This window comes from Protopterus annectens, chromosome 2.part0 (assembly GCF_019279795.1).
Source record: "Protopterus annectens isolate FY-2018-M chromosome 2.part0, PAN1.0, whole genome shotgun sequence".
Taxonomy (NCBI): Eukaryota; Metazoa; Chordata; order Ceratodontiformes; family Protopteridae; genus Protopterus; species Protopterus annectens.
Window position 1 is genome coordinate 1435297632 of NC_056728.1, and position 15068 is coordinate 1435312699.

At 36.8% G+C, this 15068-nt stretch overlaps 1 protein-coding gene across 1 annotated transcript in view; it reads right to left on the reverse strand.

Annotated features, from left to right (window-relative positions):
* Window positions 1-15068, reverse strand: part of LOC122793530 (bifunctional heparan sulfate N-deacetylase/N-sulfotransferase 3-like) — a 1344847-nt gene that overhangs the window by 230607 nt on the left and 1099172 nt on the right. The window contains exon 14 of the mRNA XM_044061660.1: window positions 3852-4026. Within this exon, the coding sequence (XP_043917595.1) occupies window positions 3852-4026 (175 nt within the window). The remainder of the gene's footprint in view (window positions 1-3851; window positions 4027-15068) is intronic.

Here is a 15068-nt window from a genome sequence, read left to right on the forward strand (position 1 = left end):
AGCCCCCTGGTGCCACTGATTGCATAGAAACAGTAGGAACATTTACATGGTGTCCTGGACAAATTTCCAGTATTCAGTATAAATATGTCATTGTGTCTCCCATGAATCAGGCCGTTATCTCGGACTAACTCAGTCATGAAATAAAAGAAAATAAAAATAAATAAATAACTGTAACTGCTGTAGTGACTTCATCAGATATGGATCGTATCCCATCTGTTGCTTCTGACATTAACTTCTCAATGAAATCTATCTCAGAGTTCAGAAGTTTCTCAAAGTATTCCTTTCACTTGCTTGAATATGCCCACAGCTGTGATCAGTGTTCCTCCACTGCTGATGCAGAGAACTTGGGCAATGCCTACCCTCCATATGGTATGCCAAACATCTTTTAGGCCATATAAAATTAATTCTTCATGGTCTTACCAATGTACTTCCCCATCCAACCCTTCACTGAATGCCATAGCTGGTGTCTTCCATGTCTGTCAATCTCCATTAGTCAGACTTGAAGACTTCCTACAAACAATGCATAAAAGGCCTATTTCCTTAACTTGCCATCTTTCCTAACTGCTAATGTTCACCAGAAGGCACTAGAATTGCTGTCATGAAATGCACCAACTATCTTTCAGGTACAGTCCATTGCAGCAGTCCTTGCTACTGCTTCAGTTATAGAAACAGTTTAGAGTCCACTTCCTTGACCTCCCCTGTATACAGCAGATGCTCGTTCATAGGTGATATTTGTTAGTAAAACAAAAACAGAGTTGCTATAAATGAAGGAAGGAGCAAGACCACAGATAATTAATCACTTTAATACCAGTTAACTTGTGCTAAGCACTTTCATCCCAAAGGACTTTATCAAAGCATGAGTAGATCCACCACATCAAATTAATTTAAGTAATCAACCAACTAATAAAAAAACAGCCAATTATCACAATTAAAGCGTTCACAAAGGTTAAATTGATCCTTGCTTCAAGCTTGTCTTAACCATTAAAATGCATTCAACAATATAAAGTATTCAGTGTTTAAAAATATAAATGCATAAACATTTAAACATTCTAAAATAAAATAAAAATATAAAATATATTGTAATAACAAGATTTATAGCTTAGCTGATCTCAGGCTTAACACACTATTAATGGATACATGCTCATTTAATCCAGATCTAGGTGTGGCATTAGGGCGTAACTGCCAGGTTAACTCTGTTGATTAGAATCTTGAAACATATAAGATATATTCAGCTTCCTAACAAAAATTTGAATTCCACCAAACCATCAACAACATCACCTGTACTGTGTGGAACAAATAGTGAAACATTTTTCAAATAAATCAAAGTGGCATTTCGTAATATCTAACCCACTGTAGTTGAATATGTTACATTCACAAATGTTGTTTTACTATTTTATTTTATTTTTTACAGAGGTGGCTGCCTTTTTTGTTATAGGTGATATGTGTTCTTATCCCACTCTGAAGCATCTTTTAGGTGCCTCCAGGACATGTTCTTACATGTTTCTCTTTGTTGGGTTCGTACAGCTGCTGCCACTGCAGCCTGATCCAACTCAGCCCCATGTGGTAATCAGCTGACAGTTCAACACCTCTGCTGACGTGGGACTCTACAACATATGGCTTCATGTCTGATGGCATATACTCAAAGTGAACAACATATGTCTTTAGGAATGATGATGTAACTACAAAGTCAGTAACACATGGCTACAGGTCTAGATACATAACTACAAAGTCAGTAACACATGGCTATAGGTCTAGATACATAACTACAAAGTCAGTCATCAACTGTATTCCTCCAGATATTCTTCTGCCAAGTCTAGTTATGTGGAGTTTTGTGACTGAACATAGTGCTTATTATGTACAGTCCATGGCTAGTCCAAAATCACCAATTTGGCAAATATCAGCCAAGCAGATACTCACAGTTATGGCCTTAATTTTGTCTCTGTCACTGTCATTCATGTTTGCCTTGAAGTTTCCTAGTACAACTACTAAGTAAGTAGGTGGAACCCTATGAAGCACCAATTCTATGGTCTTCAAGAAAACCTAATACACCAAACAAGCTGTTAGGTACACATACTTAAACAGCAGGCAGATGTTTCCTAAATGCAACTTCTAGTTACACTGAGGTTGCTGTCTTATGTATCAACTCTAACTCTGACTGTAAGGACTCTTTGAATATTCAAACACCAACCAGGTACATCTCTTAACTGCAGCAGTACCATGCAAGAGAGGCCAGCCCTGAAAGAGAAGTCACCTTCCAGAACCAATGTTGTATGCACAGGTTAGACCAGATGTCTTTCTATAGTACTTTTCAACCTTTCATATATGAATTGAGGTGATATTCCATGTCCTAAGACCCAGTCTCCATTGCCAGGGTCTAGCCTAGCCCATCATAAAATGTTTACAACATTTTTAATCTGTGACTTGTGTTTACATATCTTATTACATAGTTCTTATTACCAGTATTTTTAATATTTTATATTTTATTTTCTCTTTCATTTCTTTCTCTCTGTGAATTTATACCAAGTTTAGTGACTATCACATTCATAAAATAATGATTATGAGGAAGAACTAATTCTACTCCTGTTAAGGACTTGACTGACACTGCATCTATCCCCAGTCTTTGCTTTGTGGTCCACATGTTTCTGTATTCTTGTTTAATGACACAGTTGCTTCCTAGATTTCCTCTTCAACCTATTTACTTCACCTCTTCCTTCTATAACTCCGCAATCCACACAGCTGCATTTGATTCATTGCTCATAGTTAACCATATCTAACCATTTAATGCATTCATATTTTTATTCTGAAACAATTTCAAAAGCTGTTCAACATTTCACAAGAAAATATTGAGTCTATAAAACCTAAAGTAACAGTGATGTTATTTTGCAACAATGTCTAACAATTTGATCATAATACTTATGTAGCTAAGCACACTGCAAATTAGCTAGCACTGTTTCTTTGTTAGGACAAGAAAGACGACATTTTTGTTTGAATGTATAACTAAGGAAGCAGCTCTCTGGGTAATCTTCATAGAAATCAAATAATTCAGTAGGTTATAATCTGTGGAAGCAAAACATAACTGGTTGAAGAAAAGTATGATGAAAAGTCCTCATTCAAAATGAATGTTATTACTCTAACTAGCTGGGTTTTACAGGGAATGATACAGCAACAGATGTAGCGCCTTCAGGAGGTAGAAGATGTGCATGTTTTTAAACCTTTTTTGTAGCATGAAATTAATACTCCATGCAATACTTATTCCATAGCATGAGTTGTTGAGTTATGTTCTGGCCAGTCATACCAGATCCTAATAACTTTTTTGTCTATACTCTTTATTTAGGAAGTACAAGTAAGTAAAATGTTTGTTGTTGTTGTTGGTAGTGGGGGACTGAAATTATTCAAAATAAACTGCTGCCCTATAACTAGGTAAATTAGAAATGCTGTCTCAGAAGTCAGTTTATGTAGAAACAAAGTGCCACTGTCGCTATGTTTCAAGTTGAACAGTCCTTTTCAGAAAAAAATAATTCTGTTTCCAAAGAAACAACATGGTGTCATTCATTGCTTCATTCATGCACTCACTCTTTCATTCATTTACTGACTTTTACTGCCTGCATACCAATACAATAAGCACCACTAGAGATCTATACACTTAGTGGTTAATAACTGTGTAAGCAAGATTGTCAGACTAAGCTAGTTCTATTAAATAGCAGTATTTTTGTTTCTAAGATACTATTTTAGATGACAATGGCTGCTTCATAGGCAGACAGATCTATGCAGTTTTGAGTGGTCAGGCACAGCTGGTTGTCATGCACTTCTGAGGTAACATGGTAGAGTTTAGCACCATCATATATGTTTACCTGGTACCACGAGTAAGCACGGTCCGAAGGATCAATAAGAATGGTAAGGAGTTTTGCCTTTGGTATTAAGGCATATGCTCGTCTAGGGGCGTCCTCTGAGTGGAAGTAGTTTGCACTCTTTTCAAACAGGAAGTCTGTGGTTACATTGGTGGGAACTGGAAAGAATTCTAGGTACCTGAAACATACATAGGAGCATTGAAAATGGTTAAGACACAGCAGACAAATTCAGTCTACTGTTTACAGTAATGAAAACAACACTTGTTTGTATTATAAGAAAGCATGTTGCATAAGGAAATATAGTATAACAAAATGAACTAAATTTTGAATATATTTTAGACAAATCTTAAGAAAGTCGTTCTGATAACTTCAAACATCACAGAAGTGATAATATAGGATTTTATTTATACATCATTTGTGTTGGTAGTTTGTTTAATCTGGGAAAGCAAAAATGCATCTCTGCCTCATTGTATTTTATTGACATCTAGGAAGATAGACTAAATGTTGACAACAATAACTTTACTTTTACATATGTCATGAAGCAGTTGCCTTCCAGCCACTACACTGTCAAATGAAGACTATCACATAAACGGTAATGTGCCAGCTGTTGTACTCAATTGTCATAGAGGTTAGCTGATACTCTCTGCAGAAATACTCAGAATCTGTCACCACATAAAGGCAGTTACATCACTGACAAAACAGACCAGCAATTAGAATCAAGAAAAAAGCACTCACTAGTGTTAGTAAATTTTGAACTACCAGACAAGAACAAAATCTGTCCACAGAAGAAAACTGTTGTGCAAATGGCTATTAATACAGCACTATAAAATACCTTACAATTCAAAAAACATAGATGAATCATATGGCAGATTACAGCAGCATTCCAAACCAGACCAAACTAAAAAAACTCTGAACAAAAACCAAGTAATGTCAAGGCAAGTCTCCAGACACAAAATTTAGCACTGTTGTTCTACTTTAATCAGAAAGAACTTCATCAGAAAATGTAAAATGTAGATCCACCACAAGAATTGAAAAGAACTGCACATAAAACATGTAAGACATACGGCCGATGAGGGATAAAACTGATGATGTCATGAACATGACATTTCCCTGAAAATTTAATGTAACAGGACTAAAAAGCAACTTCAATAAATTAAGAGCATATATTGAAAAAAAATAAATTTTAAATACCATTAAATCCTAAGTGCTTGTAAAAAGCATTTAATGTTAATTGTTTCATTGAGACCTATCTGCCCTCAGTCTGCTCTGCCATCTGCTTTCCTTACATTCTAAATGAACTTTATAGTCACCAGCAAAGCAGTCAGAATTAACTGAATCGATTACACAAAAGAAAAACTTCTTAAAATCTGTACAAATAGCAGCATGTTTGGCTAATGCATTTTTGTGGTTCTTTTTCATAATAGCCAAAACATGCTCATAAATCCATTTATTCAAATTTCTGACAGTCTTGCCAATATAAAATGCATTACAGGAATCAGAGACAGCTGCATAAACTCCATTTTTTTGAAATGTAGCTGAAATCTCCTCTTGCCTAAACCACTATATTACAATGTTGAAAACATACTGAGAATGAATTATTAATGAACCTAATTGCTTACAAAAAACACAACTGTGTGTACCTAAGGGGACCTTCCTTGTACGTACAATTTCAGGACAGAAATTATTACGTTCAAACATAGATTTAAAATTAACAGCTTTCTTAAAGGTGAATCTAGGTTTGTCACAAAAGGCTTTATACAAGTCTGTATTTCCCAAAATGACCTTCCAGTTTTCTTGTATTATATTCTTAATCAACCACATCTCATTACAAATTGGAATAGGAAAAGCCAAAGAAAAACTTTCTTTGGAGACACCAGGGGAGACATCAGGGGCCTGACTAGCAGAAATATTTAAACATTGTCTATTCAAAATAGGATGGGTTTTGAATGTCTGTAGCGTCAAAACCGAACTTTTGATGGTATCTAACTAGTCCAAATTATAACCCTTGCCAAAGAAGAAAGCATTTAACTTGATCTACTCTTGCAAAAATGTGAATTCGTCCATAGTGAGTCTACTCAGTCTGATCGTCTGCCCTTTGACCGCCCCTTTTTTCATGTGGGAGGGGTGTAAACTGCAACATCCAAATGGCCAGCACTCACAAGTCAGTCAAAGTTCTTTATTTTACATCAAGTCAGGAACACCAACATGTCAGTTTCAGCTACAAAGCCTTCTTCAGTGCAACATTAACACATATCTCCACCCCTGTCTTAATATACCCTCTAAAGACATGCTATTGGTTGTTTCAAGATTTTCTTTAAGACCTGGAGAAAAAAGTGCTCCCAATTGAATAATCCATTATTTTCTCTTTTTAATCTAAAATACCACGCCACCCTGATCTATCTTTACTGTTAAGCATTATCCTATCAATAATGGGCAGCCAAGGTGGTGCAGTGGTTAGTGTTGCTGCCTCACAGCAAGAGGTTCTCTGGTTCGATCCTCAGCTGGGGTGCCTTCTGTGCGGAGTCTGCATATCCTCCCTGTGGTTGCGTGGGTTTCCTCTGGGTGCTCCGGTTTCCTCCCACATCCCAAAGACATGCTGTAGGTGGATTGGACACTCTAAATTGGCCCTAAAAACTCCACTGCCAATCATGAGTGGACAGATGATCCGCTATTGAGACCCCTAACCGGGAAAATCCGAAAGAATAAGAAGATTATCCTATCAATAATAATAAACCTAAAGCTAGCTGTTGGATATTTAAAGGTATATTTGTATAAGGCATTAGACTGCCAGGCACATCTGATATCATTTAAATGTTCAGAAATACATAATGTAAAGGAGCATGAAGTCTGCCCTACATAAAAAGCCCGACAAGTACATAAAGATAAATAAATAAATAATCCAATCCAATTTACAGTTTCCATACACCTTAATAGTGAAAAGCCATGAAGTGTTGTGAGAAGTAAATTTCTGTGTATCACATACAAGTTATTACAATGCTGACATCCCACCAAAAATTTACCATACATTGTAGACTGATGAGCCCCAATAGTGCGATCAAACAATTTTTTATGATGGTTAAACCAACTACCCAATGTCCTACCCCCTCCTATAAGAAAAAAAATACATTTAGCAGGTATCAGATCCCTCAAGAAGTCATCAGACAAGAGAATCCCTTACTATTTATGCATTAACTCAATCAAAACAGAAGTATTGCTGCCATAACTAGTGACCAACCTAAGCAAAGTGTCTGAAACCACCGATCTGTTTTTATATTCTAGTAATACCATTCTGTCCAAATTCCTAGCATAATTACTAGATTTTATAATGTCCTGGTATTTGTACCCTTGCTTCCTAAATTTAGCAACTAACTGTTGATCATGTAAAGTAAATAATTCATCTGAAGAACAAATTCTACGAAGCCTCATAAATTGGGACTTAGGGATATTTTTAACTATATGTCGAGGGTGACAACTATTAGCCTGTGACAAAGTATTGACCTGGGGATGTTTACAATGCATGTGAGTAATTAAAGTCCCATCCTGCTGTAATTGATTATCCACATCCAGAAAAGTTATCCTTGAAGTCCTAAAGTTAAGTATAAATTGAATGCCCTTCTTGTTTTCATTCAGGTAAGTGACAAACTCCTGTAAGTATTCCTCATCTGATTGCCAAACCAACCAGCAGTCATCAAGGTAACAACGCCAACTATCCATAGATTCCAAATAAAGATTGTGCATGGGATCATATATAATTTGTTTCTCAATGTAACCCATAAATAGATCTGCATACATGGGGGCAAAAGATGCCCCCATAGCAATACCCCTAAGCTGTAGATAACATTCTTCTTTAAAGTAAAAAACATTCTTAGTTAGTACATGCTCTGTGAGACACAGTAAGAAAGCACTAAATCCTAGACTATATAAAGGAATCCAGTTCAACCAGTATTCCAGTTCCAACAACCCTACCCAATGAGGGATATTAGTACATAATGCCACATTAGCCTGATGAGTCTGATATGTAAAGCTATGGAGTGCATCATCATGGACCTAATTTACAACGATAAAGGGAATCTCCAAACTCTAGATCCCATGCAATTTGGTTTTGTGAAAGGTAGATCATGCCTGCTCAACCTGGTTGTCTTCTTTGAGTCAGTCACCAGAGCTGTGGATGAGGGCAAGGCAGTTCATACAGCCTACCTTGATCTGGCCAAGGCCTTTGATACCATTCCCCACTCAGGAATTATTGATAAACTCATCAAACTAGGCATAAACCACTGTATCACTAGGTGGGTTGCAAATAGGCTCTCAGATAGAACCTACAGTGTGAAAGTAGCAGACTCCAAGTCAGACTGCCAACCAGTCATGAGTAGAGTCCCACAGGGATAGGTCCTGGGTCCTCTCCTGTTTGGCATCTACTTCTCAGAAGTCCAGGCCAACACAAAGGGACTCTGGCTGACCAAGTTTGCAGATGAATGCAAGCTGGGAGCCATTATTAACTCCCCAAGTGATGCAGACATCCTACAGAAAGGCCTCACTGAGACCAATGACTGATGTCGAAACCATGACATTAAGCTTAATGCCAAACAAATGTGTTGTTATCCCCTTTGGGAAAAACTCAGTTCCCACTAATTACCACATCAATGCGAGCCCACTGAACACTGAAGGCATTATAAGAGATCTGCGGCCACAGGTTGACAGTAACCTCTCCTTCAACCACCACATTGCAACTGTGGTCAGAAAGTCCTTCTATGTGGTACATCTCATTACCAAGGGTTTTGCATCCAGGAAGAAAGAGGTCATCATCTCTCCCTACTCTTCCCTCATTAGGCCAATCATTGAGTATAATGCCCAATTTGGCATGTACCTCACTAGACAAATGCAACAGCTGGAAAGGCCACAAAAGTAGCTCACAAAGAGGATCTCAGGCCTTAAACACATGTCCTACATGGACAGACTCAAAAAACTCCAGCTATTCTCTGTCTCATATCATCTACTAAGAGGTGATCTCTGCTTGACTTACAAAGCCATGTCTGACCCAGCTCTGTTAGAAATGCTACATCTAAAGAAATCCCAATCCCTCTGCACCACATGCCAGAGACTGCCCATGCTCTGAAATAGACTTCCCATACATGTCAAGCAGAGCACCTCACTGGCCCTCTTCAAGAGAACTCTTGATGAGTGGATGGGAAATAGAAAGTTTACCCTGGGGATCACTCCAGTGGCTCTACTTGATAGAGGCACTGGGAACTAACATCGGGTGGCACGATGCCAGGGCACTTCTATGGGCTAGGCTTGTAAAGAATCCAGGGCCATTAGCCTAGTACACACCTTTGAACCTATGAACCTATAAAGCTGATACATCTAAAGTGCACATAAACCAGCCTGGTTCCAACTGTGTCTGCCTTATAACATTGAGGAACTCCGTAGTGTCTTGTATGTGGGCTCTGACATAGACTAAGAAAAGGTTGCAAATATTGTGTCAAAAAAAACCCAGAAAGGGGCATACCTCTCAACTGTCCCGAATTACTCGGTTTTTACCGAGTTTTGGGGTCCAAATAATGGGGTGCCACAATTCCTGAGTGGCACCCCTTCATTTCTGAGTTTTTCTCAGCTTTTTTTATTTTTATTTTTTTTTTCCGGTTTTTGAGCTGATGTCATCACGTGCGTGATGACGTCAGCTCCGTCAGGGCTATCAGCCTGTCGGAATCGAGCTTGCATTCTGGCTGTTCAAATAGAGAGTGGGGAAACATTATCTTTTGGTTGCATTTAAGTTGTTGTGTGAACATATCTGGCTGGCAGAGACATTATCTTTTTGTGCGAGCCGTTAAACTGCTGATTGAACAGAAACAGAGCTTGCATTACATACCGTACATTCGGAAGGGTAGGTTCTTAGTTTTTTCAGAGGGTTGTGTGTGTGTGTCCATTAAACTGCTTTTCTGGCTGGGTGACATTATCTTTTGGTGCGAGCCGTTAAACTGCTGATTGAACATAAACAGAGCTTGCATACCAGACTACATTCGGAAGGGTAGGTTCTTAGTTTTTTCAGAGGGTTGTGTGCATGTCCGTTAAAACTGCTTTTTCTAGCTGGTGACATTATATTGAACAGAAACAGCTGTGCCCGTTTTTTTTTTTTTTTTCAGCAAACAGAAACAGAGCTGTGTGTCCATTTTTTCAGAGGGTTGTGTGTATTGAACAGAGCTGTGTGTCCATTAAACTAACTGCTTTTCTGGCTGGTGACATTATATTGAACAGAAACAGCTGTGTCCGTTTTTTCAGAGAACAGAAACAGAGCTGTGTGTCCGTTTTTTCAGAGGGTTGTGTGTATTGAACAGAAACAGAGCTTTGTGTCTGTCTGGTGACATTATATTAAACAGAAACAGAGCTTGCATAAACTGCTTTTCTGGCTGCTGACATTATATTGATATCGAACAGAAACAGAGCTTGCATAAACTGTGTGTGTGTGTGTGTGTGTGTGTGTGTGTGTGTGTGTGTGTGTGTGTGTGTGTGTGTGTGTGTGTGTGTGTAAATGCTCCAATTGTAATCACCTGGTGGCTAGAGTACAAGGTAAAAAGAGCCTAAAGTCCATAGCCACCACTTGTGAATTTATGCCTCATATTTTTTATCTGATCCTTATAAAATCTGTGGTTTTCAGGATTTTTATGGCAAATAAATCACTGAAGGGTTGAATTCACTAAATTAATGACAGGCATTTGAATTTCAGACTTCATATTCAGAAAATAAATGGTAACACAAAACCTTTTATTCTAGCAATTGTTTATGGTAGTAACACATTTTATTCTAGCAATTTTCCAAAATTATACAAGCAATGTTTAAAATGTGTTCCTGGTTTTTGGCCTTTTGCCCCCCCCCCCCCAAAAAAATCTGAAATTGAAAATAAGTGCAAGATGCCTGTGGCTTACACTACTGTCATTTATTTATATATTGTGTGGGTGTGGAAGTAGACTTTTATGATGGAAATATTCTGACTTTGGCAGTTTTGTCATTATTGGTTCATGCATTTTGTTTCATTGTCTTCTGGAAAATGTTCAAACAATAAATTTAAAATGCACTCTAATAAGTGTGCTGTATTGTATAAGGAATATAATTTAATAAATAATAATAATAATAATAAAGTCGAGAAGGTGTATCAAAGAACACGTGTATGTTTTGTGTGCAAGGGGCCAAATATCTGAAAACAGCCCAAAGGTAATCTTTATCCACCACTGGCCAGATGCATTTTCTTTGGATGTGGTGTGGGTTTCAATGCTGTTTCAATTAATGTGAGTTTCAAGGGCAGAGAAGTTTTAATGCCAAGTCTGTTTTGATTGTGAGACAGTATTGCTTTGTTTAATTAGCATATGTCTATTAATGTTTGTGCATTGTGCTAAAAAATGTAAAAATAAAATACAAATCATTGTAGAAGTAAAGCAGTATGCACACATTAGTGTTTATGGTAAATGGGGTGAAATAGCCAGGTGATGGGACATTGGAATGGCTGCAGAAGGACTCTAGTGTCATATTTTGGTGGTCTGTTCTTCAAGTTTGTGTTTGAAAGTTGGTATCCCACAATTCCACTGGAGTGGGTGGGGTTACATAATTATGTATGCAAATGTTATGTTAATCAGCATACCGATTTGTACCTATTTTTCATGGGCCTTGTCCAGCTTTTTGATGTTTTCAGGTTGAGAGTTATGGAAAGGGGTAATGTAAGAGAACCCCTACCAGATACAATCTGTCTTCTTTACATTTTTATGGGTTTTAGGTAACATATAAAGATATTGTTTTCTGAGGATCTTTAACCATCAATTGAAACTTAGTTACTTTTGTAATAATACCCTCATTCACAGCAATCTCCAAAAACTGATCAATATCTGTTTTAAAAACTGGAGTAGGATCAAAAACCATCCTCTGATAAAATCATTTGTCTAATAATTGTCTATGAGCCTCTGCAACATACATAACCCAATCCCATACTACTATCGCACCCCCTTTATCTGCTGGACTAATGGCCAGTTGTTTATTCCTAGAAATGTTCAACAACGCCTGTCTATGTGCTGAAGACAAATTATTTAAAGGAACTTTTGAAGAAGACCCGTACATAAAATGCAAATCCCCCAAGACTTGATGTTGAAAAATAGCAACGATTTTGTTAGAAGGCGGTATAAATGTAAATGGTTTGAACGAAAAACAGTGGGGTCACATTCCTGATTAGTAGATTTATTACAAAAAAAAGCCCTTAAGTTCAATAGTCTGCAATTACATCTTGGGCAAAAACATCTTCAGACAGCAAATAACTGGGCAGAAAACCAAGACCTTTATTAAGCAATCCAATCAGAAGATAAAGACGAGGAAGAGCTATTAATAACATTACAATCATCTGCAGTGATGTCATCAGATGTACTAATGTTTCTAGAGTGGGTGCTGTGCTTATGGGGTTTAGGTCTATCCCGTCTGAGATGCATAAAGGGAAATTATCATTTTGCTTTTTAACGGAGGGAGAAGTCATTGGTGCACCAAAATCAATGTCTGTAGAGGACAAATCCTCTCCAGAAGTGCCAGAAATACCTCCACCCTTCTTATGAATGGGCTTTTTTCTCTTCCATTTTGCCTGTAACTGGGACCGTGCTTTATTTTCAGAAAATTGAACATTTTTTTGAATATTAAATTGTTTGCCACACTGATAATCCTTAAAATCCCTAGAAAAATGTTTAAGCATGCAAGATTCAATTCTTTTTCTAAGCCAGTTAAATCTGTGGTCAGCTTCACAAATTGTTCCTGATATAAGGGGTCATTCTGATGTGGTTTCATTTTATCACATAATTGACCCACCTGGGACACCAGCACTGCTGTTTTCCTTTCATAAAAAGAATGTCACACTTTAACAAATGACATAGAGGTATAAACTGTCCTTGTGAAGGTTCTAGTTAACAAAGGTCCTACTGCATAAACAGTAATGTGCCAGATGTTGTACTCAATTATCATATATCTGATTTATGATGCTTTCTGCCCAAATACTCAGAATTTGACACCATATAAAGGCAGTTACACCGCTGACAAAACATACAGACAATTAGAAATCAAGAAAAAAGCACTTACTAGTGTTAGTAAATTTTGAAGTATCAGACAAGAACAAGATCTAACCACGCAAGCAAGCTGTTGTGCAAACAGCTATCAATATAGCATTATAAAATATCTTACAATTCAAAAAGCATAACTGAATCATATAGTACTTAAAAATAAAAGTAAATGAAAACTGCAGTTCACATGAAAGTGAAAATCTGATTCAGTCTAGAGAACAAAGCAAAAAATGAAAAAGAAAAGAAACAGTGTTACAGGATCATACTCACTTGAATCAAGTTCTCTCTCTCTTTTTATATATATATATATATATATATATATATATATATATATATATACATATATATATGTATATATACAGTGTATATATGTGTGTGTGTGTGTGTGTGTGTGTGTATATATATATATGTATATATATATATATATATATATATATATGGGTCCATGTCAGATCCACAAGACGACCGGATCACCAAGGCGAGATCGCCAACACAACACATCCCCAACAATTGTGATTAGTGCGGAATGGGATGTATTCCCATTTCCACAATGTAGTGCGATCTCGGAGTTGGTATATTTAAGTGGGGGGGTGCAGGGGGGCTTGCCCCCTGCTATACATGTTTCTGTTTATTTTTTTAACTGTATTATGGAAACGGGAATAGATTTCATTCCATAATACATATACTTACCTTTGTCGGGGATGTGTTATGTCGGCAATCTCATCTTGGTGATCTGGTCGTCGGTAATGTGGGTTTTCGTGGATCTGACATGGATCCATATATATATATATATATATATATATATATATATATATATATATATATATACATATTCCAGTATAGACTATAATTTATCAACTCCATAAAGAGTGCACTAAACAAATTAATTCCTTAAATGGAAACACAAAATATCTTCTTAGAATGGTTGCACCAGATTACCACCTGTCCCTCTTTATGCAGTACAGTCCCTATTTTGGCAGTTGTATTTTGCAAAAAAAAAAAAAAAAAAACAACAAAAGTGGCACCCATCCTATGATTTTATGACCAAAACTATTTCCTAATTATCCTCTAACAGCTGTTTAACACAATTAGTGTATACCTGAAACACCTTAATATATATGACTCAACAGATACATTTCAAATTCAACAGGGGCGAGCTTTTATTTTGGCAGAAAGGTGAAGTCCAGTCCTTTGAACTGGCTAAGGTATGGTTTGTCCTGCAAAATCTTATGTTTCCATAAAGAAATGTCTCACTTTGGGTACATGAAAAATAGCAACTGTAATGTACCCACAACTTTTCCTTTCAGTAAAAACTGCATTTTGGTACATAGTTTTGAATAGTTCCTATAGGCTATATTCTGTCCACTCTGAGATGAGTACATTAAAAAACAAATCTTCATGTTACTTCATTGCCTTTTATTACATCCTATTGCCTTTTATTAGGTCCTATTGCCTTTTATTACATCCTATTGTACAAATCATTTTAAACACCAATATCAACTTTGATAGAAAGACCCTAACAGATTCAACAGTCAGAATTAGAAGATAACTTACTGGCAAATTCCTCCTTTAAACTTCTAAGATACCGTACTGCAGAGATTACAGTTGATTTAAAAAAAAAATCACCAAATTATGGAATTCCAGACTCTACTTGCCTTAAACCTAAATTCCTCAAGACATACAATGCATTTATATCCATGACTCTCCGACATATCATAAATCTCCCCCTATCCACTGGTCTCTTCCTTGACCTTTGGTAACCTGTTGCTACTATTCTACTCCCTAAGCATACTCAATGGCCGTAAATTAAGCCCTACAGACCAATCCATCGATTCTCATGCATAACGTCCCATAAAAGAACCATACTGTCTTAGTTAAAAATAGCAAAGAAAGCAACAACTAAAAACTGTAAAATAAAATACTACTAAACAAACAACTGAATGAGAAGTGGCAATAAACGAAAATGAAAAGTACTCCTTCCAAACCAGTGCAAATTTATTTAATTTAGCTCTTTTTATCTGATAGTTTATCAGACTTCTTCAGATAACAAGTAACATAAAAACACACTCATTTAAAGTTAGGCACATAAATAATATGTTCAATTTCCACCAATAGCGTAAACATTAAACAATATAACCCGCCC